Source organism: Labrus mixtus, chromosome 13 (assembly GCF_963584025.1).
Source record: "Labrus mixtus chromosome 13, fLabMix1.1, whole genome shotgun sequence".
Taxonomy (NCBI): domain Eukaryota; kingdom Metazoa; phylum Chordata; class Actinopteri; order Labriformes; family Labridae; genus Labrus; species Labrus mixtus.
The window spans coordinates 3,577,264-3,596,194 of record NC_083624.1 but is presented as its reverse complement, the minus strand read 5'-3'; the positions used below and the strand labels follow the sequence as shown (position 1 = coordinate 3,596,194).

At 40.2% G+C, this 18,931-nt stretch overlaps 1 protein-coding gene across 2 annotated transcripts in view; it reads right to left on the bottom strand.

The window, feature by feature from the left end:
- Nucleotides 1-3,566: 3,566 nt before the first annotated feature.
- Nucleotides 3,567-18,931, bottom strand: part of nalcn (sodium leak channel, non-selective) — a 77,791-nt gene continuing 62,426 nt past the window's right edge. For both annotated transcript variants that reach the window (XM_061053178.1, XM_061053177.1), the window contains 25 exons: nucleotides 18,503-18,572; nucleotides 17,925-18,016; nucleotides 17,683-17,805; nucleotides 17,407-17,463; nucleotides 16,735-16,855; nucleotides 16,511-16,642; nucleotides 15,226-15,393; nucleotides 14,220-14,324; nucleotides 13,720-13,826; nucleotides 13,502-13,622; nucleotides 13,289-13,387; nucleotides 13,112-13,205; nucleotides 10,158-10,264; nucleotides 9,905-9,982; nucleotides 9,681-9,800; nucleotides 9,523-9,591; nucleotides 9,257-9,405; nucleotides 9,044-9,137; nucleotides 8,176-8,308; nucleotides 7,183-7,298; nucleotides 6,012-6,169; nucleotides 5,740-5,890; nucleotides 5,451-5,600; nucleotides 5,200-5,317; nucleotides 3,567-4,510 (listed from right to left, as the gene is read on the bottom strand). In XM_061053178.1, coding sequence (XP_060909161.1) covers nucleotides 4,368-4,510; nucleotides 5,200-5,317; nucleotides 5,451-5,600; nucleotides 5,740-5,890; nucleotides 6,012-6,169; nucleotides 7,183-7,298; nucleotides 8,176-8,308; nucleotides 9,044-9,137; nucleotides 9,257-9,405; nucleotides 9,523-9,591; nucleotides 9,681-9,800; nucleotides 9,905-9,982; nucleotides 10,158-10,264; nucleotides 13,112-13,205; nucleotides 13,289-13,387; nucleotides 13,502-13,622; nucleotides 13,720-13,826; nucleotides 14,220-14,324; nucleotides 15,226-15,393; nucleotides 16,511-16,642; nucleotides 16,735-16,855; nucleotides 17,407-17,463; nucleotides 17,683-17,805; nucleotides 17,925-18,016; nucleotides 18,503-18,572 — 2,875 coding nt within the window. In that variant the 3' untranslated portion in view covers nucleotides 3,567-4,367. The remainder of the gene's footprint in view (nucleotides 4,511-5,199; nucleotides 5,318-5,450; nucleotides 5,601-5,739; nucleotides 5,891-6,011; nucleotides 6,170-7,182; nucleotides 7,299-8,175; nucleotides 8,309-9,043; nucleotides 9,138-9,256; nucleotides 9,406-9,522; nucleotides 9,592-9,680; nucleotides 9,801-9,904; nucleotides 9,983-10,157; nucleotides 10,265-13,111; nucleotides 13,206-13,288; nucleotides 13,388-13,501; nucleotides 13,623-13,719; nucleotides 13,827-14,219; nucleotides 14,325-15,225; nucleotides 15,394-16,510; nucleotides 16,643-16,734; nucleotides 16,856-17,406; nucleotides 17,464-17,682; nucleotides 17,806-17,924; nucleotides 18,017-18,502; nucleotides 18,573-18,931) is intronic.

The following is an 18,931-nucleotide window of genomic DNA, read 5'->3' as shown; positions in this document are numbered from 1 at the left end:
TGCTTCCTTATGTTTTTAATGTACACATACAGCTGTTGTTCTTTATCAGGCACTATCACTTTGCATTCAACGCTTAAAACGTTATATCTTTTATTTCACTTCTATTTGAAGCTCTTTGTGTGAGTCTTATTTTATTGTATTGCGATTTTGCATCAATCTGGAACGAGAATTTCCTCCTGAATTATTACAGATTTGTCTCATCATAAGTTAAATAAAGGTCAATGTGAAGGATGTCAGCTCCAGGACCTGAAAGTGAAGCAATTCATCAGACTCTTAAACTAAAAACAATTTTTCAATGACTACAAGAATTTTAAGATTTCATTAAAAAGTGAAGAACAGGATCAACTGACTAACATAGAGCTAAGAATTACATTGGAGTCACATCAAAATCTCAGTAGACGGTTTCTCAGAGCTGTGACCACCTTTTTAAACATTCCTGTGTATGGCTTCCCGTTGAAATGTTTAATTAAACCTCGGTTTAGAAATGTGCATGCCTTAGCATGTTAAATTTCTGGGTAGACTGCCCCTGAAATCCTAAATTGCTCTTACAGCCAGCGTGATGTTGTCTCTGTTGGACAGGAGGGAGGGAGAGAGGGAGGGAGGGAGGGAGGGGGGTCTCAGGAGGCTAGACAAGACGTGAAAAAAAGATGCTTCCAAACTCTAAGGTGGCAGGCGAGGCTATGATGACAGTTTCCTGCTTTAATGTCAGTGCTTTGTGTAATTGGACGTATTTGGTTCCAATGAGCGAGTAAAAAACCCTGAAAATGTCAGGGAAATGTTGAGTTTGGTGCATGTGTGAAAACACCATTACTCTTGTTTTTGCTCTGCTTATGTTCTGCAGACACTGTGAATTCCAAACCTGTCTAAAAAGAGTATTTTATAATCCTTTATATACTAAATTTGTCAATGATAGGTCCGATTAAAAGTTGGTGAGAAACTTACTCCAACATCTCGGCCGCTTCAAACGCGTTTACACTCTTTAGGGTAATCTCACCTCTTTTCTAGTTAATAATCCGACTGGTCACATCGTCTCTGTGTGAAGTCTCCATGGTTTAAATCCGGACTCTCTGGAGGAGGGTGACAATAAAGCTCTGATTTATACCTACTTTTTAACACGTCCTCCTACAGAACCATTTTTTTTTTAATTAGCTGTAGGAGAGCTTTCAACAACTGCACTGGGGGGGGGGGGGGGGGGGGGGTGAACAATACAGAATGTGTGTGAGTTTTATATTAAGGTTTTTTTCCTGAGGGCTCTGTGTGTCAGGCGTGCACAAGTCCAGTACTGGAGCGGAGGCAAAAGAGGCAGTTTCTGGTCCATGTGATGCTGCCGGCTGCCGTCAGAAAACCGAAGGCGTCATCTCACCAGGAGGGAACCGAGCCATCAAAGCCATCATGTACTTTAATTACAGGTAATCTCAACTCCCAGACACTCTCCCTCTGCTCTTAAGAACTTCCTCCTCAATTACCAAAGTGCCTCAATTAGGCCCTAAATAAGCAGTGGACATGCACGAGGGAGAGAGATGGGCAAATTACAATAGAGAGGGTAAAAACAACAGGCCCCGTAAGAGCTGGTGTGATGCAGAGGCAATTAAAAGACAAAAAAAGTGGTCCACCACGCAGAGAAAATGAGAAAAAAATAAGAAAGAGGCCTTTGATGAGCCAGTGGAGCTTAAGAGGCGATGGTTGAGGAGAAGAAAAGAGCGAGAAAAGGAGAAATTAAAGACAGTTGATTGGCAAGAGGGCTGATGTCACACTGTTTCCCTACAGGACCATATGTCGGGGGGAGTACTCAGTCATCAAGAGACTGGAATGTGTGAGTAAGACATGATTTCTATAGAGCAAGGAGACGTCCCACCGGCAGCTGATTCTCTCCACTCTCTCCAGTGCTTTCCCCTCGCATTCATTATCCAGGCTGCCCCCATACACACTCCATGAACTGTGAAACTTAAAGGGGTTTTCAATGGACAAATGAAGACCCTGTTCGTTTTAATGGGCTAATTCTGCGTGGAAATGCTTTCGCTGCAGCCGGCAGTTGAGTGCATTAGTCAATTAGATCAAGTCCTGATGAATTAACTCAAAAGAAACACATCATCAAAGACCAAGAGGAAGATAATGAGATGCAAATACAACACTCACCTCTGTGTATGAGTTTGTTTGTGTGAGTGTGTGTACTCACATTGCCTGTCTCTGCTGGGTCAACCAAGTGTCATTCTGTGGATGGCAGACTCACTCTGACCCCGATGGCTGGATGGAAAGTCATCTCGATTCACAGCAAGCTGCTCGCGGCAGATGTCGGGACTGTCATCACGAGGCGTCACTGTGAGTTGGAGAAAGTGCTGGGCAGCAGGATAAGCAGTGACTCAGAGAGAGAGAGAGAGAGAGAGAGAGAGTGATACGGAGGAGAGAAACACTGAGAAATATAAAGTAGTCAACCCTGCAGGAAACACTGTATGGTAACATGTGAAAAGTACACTTGAACTTGAACTTTTCGGTCACCTGTTTGCAGGTCCTACATTTAGAAACATTCTAAACATTTGGACCATGTATGCAGAGGACAGTTTAAGCGGTGTAGTTCTGCTTTTATCCAGCTGGGGGCAGTGTAATCAAAACGTGGGTAGGTGTCTGATCTGAGCAGATGTGTTCCAAGAGAATCATTAAACAGCATCTGTCCACCCAATTACCCCCATCGTTAGTCTAATCCCATGTTTTTTTAATCAGAGAGGGGTAATTAAATTCCTCATGAATTGAGTTGGATTACTGTGTACATCGGCTCGTGACAACAAAGGGGGCAACAGGCTTCCTCAAGGAATCATTGAATAGTCAAAACAACAACAAAGTTAAAGGCTACACACACACACACTGATCAGTGTATATTGTTTACCTCTGTTCAATGAAAACCATGCATCTCCAGAAGAGTCGTTTTTCAGCTTTGTGTCAGAGCATTCTTCAGATTGTTTTTTGATTGTTTTTTTTAAGTGTGTAAAATAAAACATTTTTGAATCAAAATTACAAAATGAAATTTTGTAGATGCTTGGTTTTCGTTGGACAGGAGAATGCAGTCATCACATGCGTGACATGAAAGGGAAAAAAGAAAAACTGCAAAAGAAAGCAGAGCAGTATTTACTTTGATCAATTCATATCATTATTTTTTATGATTTAGTTGATTATTTTCTTAACACATCATGAAAGCCTGGGGTCAGGAGACCTTTTCAGAGCTACCTGATAGACGACCTAAAATAAAAAAGAGAAATTGGCAAATTAATAAGAAAAATATCAAACAAATACATAGATGGAATTGTATTTAAAAAAAAAAAAAAAAAGTTAAAAATGTGAATTAAACAAATCATTTAAGAATTGTTTTTCATTGCTCTTCATTTCTTTAGTATACTTTTCTTTTCCTTCCTATCTTTTTTTTTATGAAACTCATGACTCCATAAGATAAATGACTTTACGATTAATATTTTAATTAATACTTTAAGGTATGAAATGATCCTATTCATTGATATTGATGATGTTGGCATGACGACGGGTCAGTTCAAACTATTGAACACAGAGAGAGTCTGACAGAACGTTTTGTCCATAAATGCCTCACACTGTAGGCCTTTATTAGAATAATGATAAATACTAGATAAAGCTCCTCATTTATAATAATTTACAAAATATTTCATGATTCAACTCCACACTAATACATAAGATAGATCTGACTTTCATTTACATTCACAGTCATCAATCGAAAAAGTTGCTTTCCTTTGCTTGTTTCACCAACAAGAACAAGAGGCTTTAAGTATAAAGGGACAATATATGAAAAATCTCTATTTTAGACAATTATTAATACTCTGAGACAGTTTTTTTTAGAAACACTGATTTAAACAGAGACGAAGCTTTGACATAAAAGGACAACACAAATTAAAGTAGCTGCATCGACATTGTTAACTGGTGTGAAACATGAAGCAGCAGAACAGTAAAAAACACCGAACAGAAGCAGCTTCTTGGTGCGATCCATGAATGAAATACTGTATGTCCCTTTTCACTCGTGGTCTGCTTTAACAACATGTGTCTGCATAGAAAAACTCAGCCAGTGGAAATGACAGAAAAAAAAAAGGTTTTGACCACAGAGAGGTATAAAATAATGGCTGCTGCAGGTGAAAAACAGCTGCTAGATATATATATATAAAAACTGTCACTAACTTGCACATACAGCCTGCCATTCTTTAACAGTCCTAAACCTGATGAAAAGAAGACTTTAAAAAGTGTTTCTTTATTGAGGGAAGAGCAAGAAGAAAACAGACTGCAGTAAACCAGCAAGCTTCCCTTGAAAAAAAACAAAACAAAAAAAAAAACCGGCAGGATGCTCTGAGCCTCGGTCTCTAAATGTTGATGAGGTCGTCGCCGCTCTCGTCGCTCTCCACTGTCAGCTGACGAGTCCACCACTTCTTCACCTCGGACCCCGAGGACGCCTCGTCGTTGACCGGGTTCATCTTGCACACTATGGACTTGACACTTGTGCGTCCTAAAACATGTACACAAAAAGAAGAGAGAATTCACAGCCTGAGTGCATTTCTTTATCCTGCGATTGAAAATAAAAAAGGAGAGCTCGACCGATGGGGAAGTTTTGATATCGATACCGACACTGAGACCAATCTCAGAAGAGGGACAATTGACCAATAGCAATATTGCAGCCAGTAAAGCAGGAAGTAAAATGGAGCTTCTTTGTGTGAATACTGAACCTGTTTTTAACTCTAATGTTTAACTGGAAGGCTGTTGTTTTTCATCAGCATTAACAAATAACTCTATCAACAATGTTTACTGAGTCTATTCTAGGTAATGGAAGTTGGAGCACACTTTGAAAGACACACTAGATGATGAAACCATATTTCAATAAGCTCAAGCTTGGTTTCATGCCCTTGTTTTCTTTAAAACAAAGATCTGTATTCCCTGATAAACCTAACCCTAACCCTAACTTGTTATAGGGCAGTAATGATCATCTGATATAACACTTGGGCTCTAATTGGCCTCTTGTCAGATCTGTGAATTATAAGGTGGATTTTTTAAACATTTCTTTATATGATGTAGCATCAAGCCCTGGTTTTCCAGGGCAGAAAGGGAGAAACTTGAGTAAAACATTTTTTTTTCTCTGATCCAAATCACTTAAAAAAAATGTGTCACATTGCAGTAGAAAGTTTCCAGCGGTGTACACACCTGCAGGCAGACGCCACTGCCCCAGCTTCCTCTGCGGTCTCCCCAGGTCTGAGGAGTCCTGCCTGTAGCCTCCTCTGTCTGACAATGTGGGGCTCAGGAGCTGCTGGAGACCACTCATCTAAACAAAGAGGAGACATCCTTTGTGTCACATGTGTAACTGCACACCTGCCGATCGTATGATGTGCCTGCTAAACATCCCGCTGTGACGATGTTTGAGTGTGTGCTGTGTTGGTATGGATGTGGGCCTTTACCTCAGGCTGCGAGGGGTTGTCTGGGTTGTTAGCATTGTGGTCCTCACTTGGCACGGTGGTCTCTATGCTGGGGGGGTTGAGGAAGCGGCTCAGCTCCTGTTGCTGGCTCTCTCTCAGGCTGTGGATGATGCTACACGACTGCTGCTGCTTCTACAAGTGCACAGGGACACATGTGGTCAGTGTGTGAAATACAGACAGGCTGCACTAGTACAGTATGTTTGTAAAAGACCCTGAGCATGAGCGTGTTTTCTCAAGGCATGTTTGTGTGTTTAACTGTTAGGAAACTAACCGCTCGGATGCGTTTGAGGCACTTCTTGAGCCACATGCGTATGGTCTGTTTGGCAACCTCTTCTTCAATTGTGTACTCCAACTGTTCCCTGGCCAACAGCTCCTCCAACTGGAGAGACTTCCTAATGTCCACTGAGCGATATGACAGCATGCTGCACACACACATAAACACACACACACAACTGATTACTTATCTCACATGGTTTCATACTCGTAGGCCCTCATTAAATACTGAGGAGTACTGTTTGACGTGCATGAGGTTGTCATGGTCACCTGAGAACATCATGGAAGGTAACATCCCCTCCACTGTGAAGTCGCTCCATCTCATAACACATGTGTTTGAAGAGCAGCTTGTCTTTGTCTAAATCCACCTCCAGCCTGCCTCGGAGCAGGCGGAGCAGGAACTTCACCCTGGATGTGGGGATGACACCCTAGGGAAACAGTCAGAGTAGTCACAGGGTTAGACGAGAGGCAGCGACTTTCCTGAAGATGATGCTGAGAGAGAGACTGCTTCATTTCAAATCTTTAAGATACCTCGGATGCCTAACTACTTCTTTTCAATTTCATTGGATTTAAACACAAACTGCTCCTGTATAGTTCTACAGCCTGGAATAATAAGCTGTTACAATATAAAGAAGAAAGTTACAACTTCTGTATTATCTGGCTGCATGAATACTGTATGTGATCTTTTGCAAACGTGTTAAAGTTCAATCTTGAAAATAATTCAGTGCACCTTAAAGGTCTCCCCTTTTTTTTTTTTAAACTCTTTACAATCTTACATGAATAAATGTGATTTATGCAAACATGCCTTCTTCTCCTGAGACTAAAACTGTAAGAGCTGTAAGACTACTGTTATAGCTGCAATATTTTAAGTAGAAAAAATAATTAAAATATTTGTCCAACACTGTATTTTATATAGGTTCATCTTGGACTTCTTGATGTGTACTTTGCCTGTTATTACTTCTATTTTTCTCTTTTTTGTTCTGCCTTGGCCTTGCCTTGCCTTTTAATGTTATTTGTGTGGATTTTAATCTCATGTTTATACGAGAGGACCCCAGGAAGAGTAGCTGCTACTTAGGCCGTGGCAAATGGGGATCCAAATAAACAAATAATTAAATAGCTTACCAAGAAAAGGTTGAGACGGTTGGGGTTGGACAAAAGTATAGATATGGGCTGCTGCTTACACTAAAAATAAGTTGACAAAACGTCCATATGCCATCATGGATGGATAGGAGGAGGTCTACATTTATAATCCAGCACCCACTGTTCCAATTACTTTGACTTCTATTTCTCAGTGCTACACTTCATTTCCTTCAGGCCTTCTCATTAGCTCTCTTCCTGCTTTTATCTTTTTCCATATTGTCCTCAGCTCATAGCTGTACGATTGTCACCCTCTCCCCCTCCGCTGTTTCCTCACCCTCCTTTCTTATTGCTAATTTCTCACCTCCCGTTTGTCATCCACCATGTTCCAGATGATCTGGAAGTGCCTCAGGTCATTATAGCTCAGCAGCTGGTCCTCCTCGGTGGAGTAGAACAGGGAGAAGTTCTCCACAATGATGGCTGCAGCAATAGCAAAATATATTAATAATTGGAGATGCAGAAAATTCCACAGTACTTTTCTTTTTGCTGCATCAGTTGCATGATTTGAATTGTAATGGGACCATCACTCTTGCTCCTCCCGAGGAGTCGTTCACATGAGTTGCTTCTCTTGTGTCTGTGGTTTAAAGGGACCATCTTTTTAAGTGTTCTTGGTGAAAGGTCAGTGATGGCTCTCAAATCATGAAACATATCTGTGGTTTAATACTCACCATTCTCTCGGTTGTGTAGTTAACATAAAAAATGTAGTAATGCTTTGGTTCCTTTTTTTTTTACCACTCAAGCTGATTTTGATTCTACTCATGTTCTCGGCGTTCCTCTTTTCCTTTTTATCAGCCCCGTCAATGCACCTTGCTCCTCATCCTCGTATTACAGTGTTTGAAGCGTGAATAAAATAAGGATTTCTGTATGAGGAGGGTTTTTTTTTCATCATGATGATAATAAGCTGAAATAGATTAAACCCTCGTCTCAGAAGACACTCTGCAGCATCTTTGGAGAGATGACAAAACTAAACGAAAGTGTGCTTTATGAGTTGTGCAGTGTTGCGTAACAGAAAGACAACAGAAAATGAAATAGAGCCGATGCTGCTGTCAAAGCACAAGATCCTCATCTGGACTGGCTTTTATGCATACACACACACACACTTGTTTTTATCCCTTTGGGATGTTACATTGGCTGGAAAATTACCTCAATAAAAGTCTTAACCATAAAATGTAATAGCCGAGTAATGTCAACTAGCTTTTTGTCCTCAAATTGAAGGTGAGCTCCCAATATACAACTCTGTGAGACAAGATTTGGTCCCCATTATGTTGGTAATAAAAGTACTGCCGCACACACTGACCTACGAGTAGGTTGAGCATGATGTAGGCGATGATCACGTAGAAGGAGCAGAAGTAGATGAGAGCTCCGGCATAGTTGCCGCAGTCCGTCTCCCAGTAGCGAAGTTTATCGGGGGTGCAGAAAGGAGCCTGTACCTGGGGAAAGACAAACAGGACATTGTTTGAATCAATGTAGGGGCATCACAGCATCTCAAAGATTTACTGTGATGTCATGTTAAAAAAAGGATGTTTCACTGAAATAACAACAAACAAAGTTCACAAAGAACTATGTAGCCTTGCAGAAAGTCACGTCAGCAGTTTTCATTGAGGGTTTTTTTTATTTGTTGGAAAGTAGTTGAAGTGAAAACTGCTGACAGTGAGGTCTGTGGAGCATCCAAAAAACAACTGGGAGTTACTGTTAATTTTGCTTTGAGTACAAGAAAGAGTAAATCCGTACACTGCCATTGTGTTTGGATAGCAGCAGAAAATACAGGAGACAAAGAATAAGTCTTATCTCTTTGCTGATCTTGTCCAGTGCATGCGTAAGTATGACGGTTCCTTCTACTAAGCATCTCATCCTTCTTTGTTTTAAATGTCTAACATGCAACTCATGATAAATCTTTGGCTTTGAAGTCTTTTAAAAGGTTTTTTTTTTCCTCAGCATGCCGTTAGAAAACTCATCGGACACCTTACCCGTGGGAGGGTGAGAAGAGCATAAAACAATTCTATAGAAATAATCAATCTTCTCTTTGATGGCCTTTTTTGCTTCACCTTTCACCAAGAGGCATCTGTATTCATTTCAGTTCATTTCATGACCACTTTAAACCTGTGGGACTGTGTACATTGTTCTCTCCTTGTGGAAATGTGTGCTGGACCTGCAGTTCATCTTACCATGCAGTCGTGCATGATTTTATTCCAATCTTCCCCTGTGACGATTCGGAAGAGAACCGTGATGGCTTTGCCTGCTGTGGAGAAGTTGGCATGCCTGCAACGATGTGAGGAAGACGGAATCAGATCCCTTTATAAAGCTGCATTTGACTTTATCTACTGCATACATCACTGCTCTTTGTCAACAGCAAGGAGGACAGAAGATTTGATCCTTACCGGTTTATGTTCTCTCCATATTTCACAGTCCCGAAGAGAACAACACCAGCGAATGCATAGCAGAGGAGGAGGAGGAACATGCCCACGATGATGAAGAAGCTCTTGTACATGCTGACCACCACAGTCAGGAGCAGCATCTTCAGAGTCACCTTCATTCATCACGGAGACACACACACACACACACACACACACACACTCAGAAACATTAAAACACATTTTCTTTTAGGGCTTTAGTAGATTCTGTTCTTGAACCAAAGTGTACTCACATGTTTCCCACATATGGTAAAGAATCTGAAGACAATCACACATGTCCCCATCATGTAGGTATATGCATTCTACAGGGGGGGGGATAATTGATTTAGTTGACTTTGTCGTTATAAGAATGAATACAGTGTTCCCTGAATGTGAGAGTAATTTGTCTAACCAGTAAGGCAAAGTGCAGGACTATCCAGATGACACCCAGTGATGTCACCAGCAGGTCGTAGCGGTTCCGTCTGCTCTGCCAGTAACCCGCTGGAGACATGGCTATCAGCTTCATGGTCACCTAGGTAACAACATCAACAAGTGACATTAGACAGACGTGAGAAACCAGAGGAACCAATCAAAGTAAACCATGAAAACTGAAAAAAACCAAAAAAACATGCTCACCTCTAGTACAAATATAAAAGTGAAGACTACAGACAAGGTGGCGAGAGGGTATGTGACTTCTACGTCTTCTACGTCCCACTGGAAAAGATCACATTCAAACACACATGTACAGAAGTCAGCTTACATTTGACCTTTACAGCAGATTTCAAATCAAATTCTATAAATTGCTGCACATACAAAAAGTGTTCAAAAGACAAAGGAAACATTAAGAAAATATAAAACCCCTAAGACCTAAGATGACGTGATGCTCTACCTTGACTGAGAGCAGCACTGACTGCGCCAGCACCAGCACAGCGATGCCTCGTTTGAAGAAGGGGTGTTGGGTGATGTCATACATCTTGGCTCTGAAGCCACCATTTTCTGTCAGAGAGATAAAAGACCAGAGATGTTTCTAAAGAGCTATACAAAAAAAAAAAAAAATCAAATGTGTGGAGAAGGTTTATTTCAACAGTCAGGGGGAGAATTTCAGTGTCTTCAGCAGTGGGCTTTATGACTCAGCTGATGCTTCATTCTGTGGTAATGTCCTCTACCATCCAGCAGATGGCACTCATGGACTGCTTCGGTGTTTCCATCAGAGTGAGAGCACATACATGTACAGCAGGTTTACACTTTTTATGTATGTAAAAACCTTTTTGTTAACATTCGGTGAAACAACGGCACAGAAAGTGTAAACGGGCCTAAGATTTTAATTATTGAAACAGGGACGCTACTGGCTTTAAAAGTGACTGGCTTTAACAAAAATCAATCTCCCAAACATGAGATTGAGAGTCTCTTCTTGAGGCCATTATTAAACTGAAGCAGTTTTATAAAGGGAATTAAAGAGCTAATGTGATGGGCCATTAATGAAGCCCGACCCAACTCCACTAAATGATGCTATACTCTTCCTCCAGCAGAAAGCAGTTACTGCAGTGCGGCTTTCAAAAAATGTGGAAATGTATTTCTTCATTCACATGCAGAATTACCATCAAACCGGAGATTCAGGGGCTCCATGTTTTTAAAAAGGTCAGACTGAAACACTCTTCGGTTCACCAGTCAATTCTAAAATTGAATGCGGAGCTGAATCCCAGATCAAAGCATGTTTAAGGCCTCTGAATGTTTGTTTGGTGATTGAATATTGTGTTAAATGTTTGTATATCTGTTTGCATTGCTCTAATTTTCATGTCGTGAATGGAGCTGCTGTGATGCAAGACAAATCTCAGACCACATCTGACAATAAAGTTCTATCAATATCAATTTCAATACATGTATTTGGATTTGCATTTCAAGTTTGTGTATCAGGAATCTGGCATTGCAGTTGAAAAACTTTATCCTAGTCACAAAAAAAATCTTGTTCTGTTTGCAAATTATGTTTCAATCTATCCCTGTTGTTCACTTCAAAGCAGTGATTTTAATATCTCATGAACATGAAATAGAGATGTAACAACCGGCTCTGTGATTACCCATGACTGCTGACCACAGAGACCATTTTTGGGAGTACTTTGAGCAGAAATGTGTGAGGGAAGGCCATCTCAGTGCTGTAATGATCTGCCAGTAGTGAGTGAGTGGTGCCAGTGCCGAGGGGCCTTTGGATGTGGATCAAAGTCAGGTTGGTACTGCTGGTGTCAGCGGCACTGCTGACTGAAACTGAGGCCATTGATTTTCTGTTAGTTCTCAGCCTCAGCTGTACTAACAGGACATTTCCCACAATGCCTCTGAGGCCCTTTAAACTATTCTCACGACTCTAATCACAGAGGGAAGAGCAACAGTGTAATAGTACAGTAACCCCGTGTCTACAGACGATCGATAGTAATATAGAGTACGAGCGTGTATAAGATTTAAGTGGACTTATCATCCACCTCGTGTCTGCTCGTCTATAAAGGTGAATTTAGTGAGCATGGAGCTGAGAGGTGTGAAAATTTGATAAATTCTGTGAATACATTCCCTGCAGAAACCTGCGTGACATGCATGATTCAGTGACTGAGTCATCCGTGCTATCTACCCTCCTATTCAGCCTTTTCATTAGTGCTACACGTCGTCATTAAGGGATCATGTTGAATCCCTGAAGACATCAATCCTTGATGAAAAACACGGACTATCAAATATAAATTAATCATCCAGGTGCTGCTTATCATCACACAGGCGCGCATACAAATCGCATGACCAATCAGGGAAAGGGGTGAAGACGTGACTTTCACACTGTTGTGCTTGCTTTGTAGAACCTACCGGACTTTAAAGACTGATACTGGTATTGTTTATACTGGGAAAATAACATATGAATATAGTAATAGTAATATAGTACATTTTCTACCTTTCCACTAGCTAGTTTCCTTCACCAGCAGCAGCTATCTTTTATACCAAACCTCCAGTTTAGTGTTTTCAGCGTCCTCATCGTCAGGTGTTTTATTGTTGCTAAGTGTGCACACAACACTCTCAGGTGGAAAAATTTACCTTTTGGAAAACCGCCACATGTGTCGATGTCACTTCTCCCTCACAGAACAATCAAATTCAAGAAGGGGCAGGACGTCTAATATAAAAAAAACGACGACAGAGGAGAAACTAATCCTTTTCCTCACACAGTTTATATCACGCATAAAGACTTGTTTGTTTGAAGACACTATTTCCAAATCTAGAACTGCGTCTAATGTCATGACCAGATTCCTTTCCACTGTTTTAACGTTTCGTTAAGCATATGGAGCAATTTAATTTAGACGTAACTGACACTACCAAGGGAAGCAGAAGTGCAGTGAGACAACTTCTTAACCCAGTGTCAGTAAACACTTGTGAGAAGCTCTCTGAAATTTTCATTGAGGAGGCCTTTATGTTTGTATTGAAAACCGATTTTCCACCAAGTGTCTGGAAAGTTGATGCTTTCCTACTAAAAAATATATGCAATGTAGAAAATACTTAAATTCTCAGTTCTACTGCATACCATCTCCTGCCTTGATGTGATTCTCTGATAAATGTGCTGCAGACAGTGCTGAGAGTTAATTAAGAGATTAAACTATTTCTAAATCCTCCCAAGATTGTTTTATTCTAATCATGTGTTCTGTTAAAAAGATTCAGACCCATATTGAACGATAAATCTGTGGAAGAATATTAACCAGCCTGCAGATAATATTGGCTGACAGATACACTGATCAGGCACATTGAATTCATATAATAAAGGATTGTCAATGATTGCATGTCTTTTGTCTTTTGTGAATTGTGTTTTATTTCATGTGTGATCACCTGGGCGAGGAGGCAGGTGGAGAGGTTGGGCTATCTTCAGTCGACTCTTCAGATCCTCCCATCTCCTCTGGTCTACTGTGAGGAGAGCAGTGCCCTGATGATGGGAGAAACAACAAACTTAAATGTAGCAGGTAAAAACACCTTTAAATCATCTGAATCTTTATGCACTGGTCTTACCTTGTTCTCGTTAAAGTTTGCAATCACGACACCTACGAACAGAGTGAGTCCAATCATGCATCCCAGAAACACAAAGACATGGATGTAGATGCCGTGGATCTGCAGGTACAGGCGTATATAAACTGTTACAGTCGTCTTAAAATGCAGTAAATAGAAGTGTTGGATTGAAATGATGAGGTTAGGTGAGGTAAACGATAAGGTAAGGCTCAGTACCGGTCCAACGCGGTGAATTATGACATCTCGGACTTCCACCCAGCCTTTGAGCGACAACACTTCAAACAGAGCCAACATGGCATTTCCCACATTGTCAAAGTTGAAGTTACGAGGGTTGGCCCTTAAGGACAGAAAGAATGGACGAATCAATCTCTGGCTGAAGAAAAAGAAAACGATCTTAAATCAAGCAGTAATAATAAAAAAAACAGCAGCTTTACCAGACTCTGGGTACCCAGAAACCAGGCTTCTTTTCCCCAGGCTTCAGTTTCAAGTTGAGGTTTTTGGAAACGCTGACATTTATTCGGAAAATACCGTGACACTCATCCTTTAAACGAAAAAACAGCAAAACACAAAAAAAGAGATCATTAAAACAGAAAACAGAGCGGTCATTGAAGAAATGTAATATCCAAGTTATATAAAACAACACAAACAATGTCCCACATCTGTTAATTAATTTATAATATGAATCAAATATTATCTATGGATAATGCATGCGTGAGGATTAAACTGTCAGAAACACATGTAAAGTGTATTGTATGTAGCTGAAGATTTGCTGTTGCATATACTATAACAAGTGTTGAGCAGTAGGATAAAAGGACTCATTGGCTTATTGATTCTTCAGGGGAAACCCCTTGTACTTCTTCAGCCTGTACTTCTCTGCAGGGAGCGTGCACCGGGAGGGGATGGTTTAGTGAGGAGATTAGGTTTCTTGCAGTACCCGGATGTGGATGTGGGGGTCGTTGCACTTGGCAAGCTTTCCGGCAAACAGTTGAACTCCGAAGCTTGCGAACACCAGCATTAGTGTGAGGAGCAGAATGGAAACCTGCAGGAGAATCAATCAGGAGTTTAAAGAGAGACAGTTCCACATAATCCGAGCCTGTAAGATTAAAGAGCCAGCTCAGGATGTCAGGCCGCTGTGGATGTAGAGACCTCAGCTGGGAAAGTCTGAGACAGTCGCACAGAGAATCTCAAACTACTGCAAAGTTCTGATAACGTAATAAAGCCTATGGTTGGAAAGGCAGAAGGTGAGCAAAGCTCAGAAACAGCAGGGAGTGTAATATCAACAAACATAAATTCCGTGAAGGTGAAAATTAGTTCAAATCCTGTGTACATGTCTGCAAATTCTAAATTAAATTATGTTTTTCAAACATCAGTCATGTCAGTGTATCATTCTAAGTTTACTAAATTTCACCTTTTTTCCCCTCTGAGGTGAAAAATGAACGAACTACCAACCGGATAAGTCAAACAAAGACGATGCTTCTCCTATGAAAGCTTTTCAAATAGTTTCCTCTTCATTTATTTCATGGCAGTCAGCTGAAAAGCGGGTAAAAAATGATAAGAAACTGATGCACAAGAGCAGTCTTTGCAGCTAAAAAAATTCACAAACATGATATGAATGTTTTTTTTAAACATTCAGTAAATGAACGAGTTGATTATCTGATGAAAAACGATTTAAATACTTCAAAAGTAGCAAATATTTGCAAACAGGTTACACTTATCTACAACACACACGCAAAGATTTAACATGGAATATAAAACCAGACTAAAACATGGGTTTACTTATTTAATAGGTGGATAGAATGATTCACACACAAAATAAAAATGCTGAGTATTCATTTATATCTACTCAATAAACATACTATTGAGCACTTCTTTTTGCTCTTGATTTGGTTGATTAGTTTCTAAATAACATATCAGTCCGGCTCTGATGATCAACCACTAACCAGGAAAATCTCCTTGAATCCTTTCAGAACCTCCCGCACCACCTTCCTCATCTGGGGTACCAGCTTGAAGATCCTGAGCGGACGCAGGCAGCGCAGCATCATCAGCAGCTGAGCCCCAGACTCAGGAGGGACGTCAGGAGGCAGCCAGCACAGAAAGATCAGACTCACCTAGAGAGAAATGTCATGAAGTTTTAGTAAGGTAACCAGTTATACACTTCATTAAGCCTACAGCTAACAAATCGAGTTGTTCTGTTATAAGAGGAATTTTATTGATGATGCTTCAGTTGTCAAGATTTCTTTGTAGTGGAATGTCTTCAGAATAATCATCCAACAGAAAATTAAAGCTTGGTTGCAAGGCAAACAGGAATGAAAGATTAACTGACCATATCATAAACACCATGGACTGTACGCAGCCATGTCTTGAAATGTATCTCACAATGTGTATGGACATACAGCAATTAATATGGACATCAAGCACATCACCACAAAGTTGTGTTGAAAAATGAAGCCAATGCACAACAGCAAAAAAAACACTGAGTGTCCACTTGAGGCACGCTGCAGAAGCCAAGGAATCCCCTTAAAGTCTCATGTTAATATGCCCATTTTTACAGCAGAAATAAACATGTTTACGGCATGTTTTAATAATTAATGTGGTATCAGTAGCTCATTTCTTTATTGATAAACACTTAACAGTACACTGTAATATGCATAATTAGGGTTAGGGTTAATTAGGGTACTCGGTTAACTGGCAGGCCAATGCGCTGCAGCTGTTTGGCTTCAAAACACCTCTTCAGAAACTAATGGATGACATCACTGAGATTACTTCCATGTGTTATACAGTCTATTTGGCACATTTGTTGTGCAGGAAGAGAGAAAACCGAAGGTAAGATAGTCAAAAGTTACCTGCCTCATCAGTGTCCATTTCCTCTACTTCATACTTTTAACTTACCTACCTTTTTTCACTGAGGAATTTGCATTCAAATTCTGACCCTAGATCTCTTTGGTCAGCATGTTGTAACAAACTTTGCTGGAATTCTGACCTGATTACAAGACTGACATGCATGTACCACGATTATAAAGTAATTTGGAATCTTCTCGCTGCAGCTAATACAATCATGTTGGTGGATTGTTTCAGGAAAAAAATAAATCTCCCCAAAGTAGGTTTAAATAAGACGAATGCTATGTGACTGGTTTACTATCAGGGACCTTATCCACTCATTCATCCAGTATAATCTCTCAATACGCCGAAATGCAGAAGTTTTTGTTTAGGGCCGAGATTCCTTACAAGATAGATGAAGATGTCCATGACTCCTCCAAAGTCTCTGATGACAGCTGTGGGGGTGAAGAAGAGACCGTCGGCCATGATCTTCAGGTTGAGCTCGATGCTCATGAAGATCACAAACACATACTCCCCGATCTGAAACAGAGGACACAGGCGTTAACAACATCTGTCTCGCTATTATGCATCTGCTCTCTCGTTCTATTCAGCGTGAAACTGTTTTTTAATACCTGCAGCGTGGGGACATGCATGACCCTGGTGAAGGGTGATTCAAACATCATGGAGATGCAGGAGCAGATGGTTACAACGATCATGACCCAATCCAGATAAGTGACGAGGCCCAAAAGATCGCTGCAGGGACACACATGAATATTGTTTTTTTTTAGAAAATACATAGAAAAAAAAAAACAAATTAGAACTAAGTAGGTCAAAAAAAGAGATTCAGTATGCAAACCGGCGTATACTCAAGGATAATTCAAGAGTAAGAAGAGGAGCCAGACAAAGACGGAGGAGGATATGTGAGGAGAGCTATCAAAAAGTGAGAGTGAATTAATCTGTGTGTGTGTGTGCGCAGACCAATCTTTTCTACAGCAGGTAGTCAGTAAAAAAAAAAAAAAAAAAAAAAGATCCCCCGGCTCTAGCACTATCTGATACAAAAGGACTTGCTCTCACTTTAATAATCAGCCTCTGTGCTCGGCTGAATTACAATCAGGGTTGCATAATGGCTGAAATCTATTTCACAGCTCTTCACTTTCACACGTTTTTTTTTTAAATCCTCACCACAGTGTCTTTGGAGAAGCACAACAGGCACATCATTTGGCTAGAGACTTAATGAGGACTTCACTCATGTAGAACCAACAGATCAATAAGCAGTGAAGGGATCAATAATTCATCACACTTACTACAGCTGGTGGTACTTGGTGTTCTTCACCGCTCCTGTTATGGGGTCCGTTTTGGATCTAGAGTTGAATTCATACGAATAAAATGAATTGTAACATTTTGTAAAATCAGCATGACATTGGCATCAAGAAATCAGAGCCAGGTGTTTATATGTAAATACCTTTGATGGTTACATTAAACAGATATTCAGTGCTGAAGCCCCATTTGTGGCTATTGAGAGTCAGGAGAGACTATAAAACATATTCAGACAATATGCAGACTACTAAGAGTCTCCTCACGCGTTGAAGCGAGCTCGAACAATCATCCGGCAGAAGTTCCTGAAGCGGTGCTCCCGGCCCACGATGAAAAGAGGCTTATCAAAGTATGGATGGTTTTCTCTCAGTTCCTCCTCCTGGACTTTTCTGATCAGGGAGACAAAGAAAAACAACAAATATCAATAAAACAGCAAGGTCTAAATGTTGCTTATCCTTTTTCAAAACTTACATCCAAGCTGATTTTAAGCGTATGTGTGTGTTGTTACCTTTTCATCTCTGCTTGTTCTTTCTTTTCTTGGATCATCTTGATCTCGCTGTCCTCTCTCTGTGCGTTACGATAGCGTACGGTACTTGAATGCTAGAAACAAGACAATGAAGGTAATAAAGGATCTGTTTTATGGTTCATTTATATGTTTGTATGTCCTAGATAATCTTTGGAACAAGGTTGTTAGTGTTAATGAAAAGCAATGAAATAATGAAAAATAAGTCAAAAAAATCTCCTGTTCACAGAAAAAAAAACATAAAATGAGGCTTTACAAATACAAAATAACTAAAATAATAAATAATATAAATAATTGAAACAGTCCCCAAAGTAACAAAAAGGTAAAATCTATAAAGATGATGTTTTTATTTTTTGTCTTTGTACATTCTTCTCTGGTTAAATATACCAGCGAAACAAAACTAAGACAAAAGGTGAAAATGACGTAAAGATAAAAACAAAATAAAATCTCAAAACTATTTTATCCTTTGCAATAACAGTGAAATGCTAAAACAACTTTTACCTCGCTTGAGGAGTTCAAACAGTTATTCCCAGTATATGAATATTGTGTGTATTTTTTCTTACATCCTGGGTGAGCGTCTCCAGCGACTTCCCTCGGCTGATCCTCTGACTGGTTGAGCCGTGTCTCAGAGACCTGCAGACACACAGAGAGGATCATGGGTACTTCTTTTCAGTAGAGATGTATCGATGGAACATCAGTATGAGCCAGTATTGGTTTGATGACAGACATCGTAATGTGGCATGCACCGATGTGAGTGGCCGATGTGTATCTGTTGGGTCTCACCAATTTCATGCAAACAAGCTAGTATAACTAAGTGCTGATTCAGAGAAGAGGTTTTATTATTGGACAGAAGAAGTCCCTAGCTGGACACACAGATTTGTTTCAAGAGGAGAGACTATTAAAATCAATTTAAAAACATCCAATCCAATGAGCATTAGAAAAACACAGGAAGGGTTATGAGGAAATAACGGAAAAAAACAGTTACAGTAGTC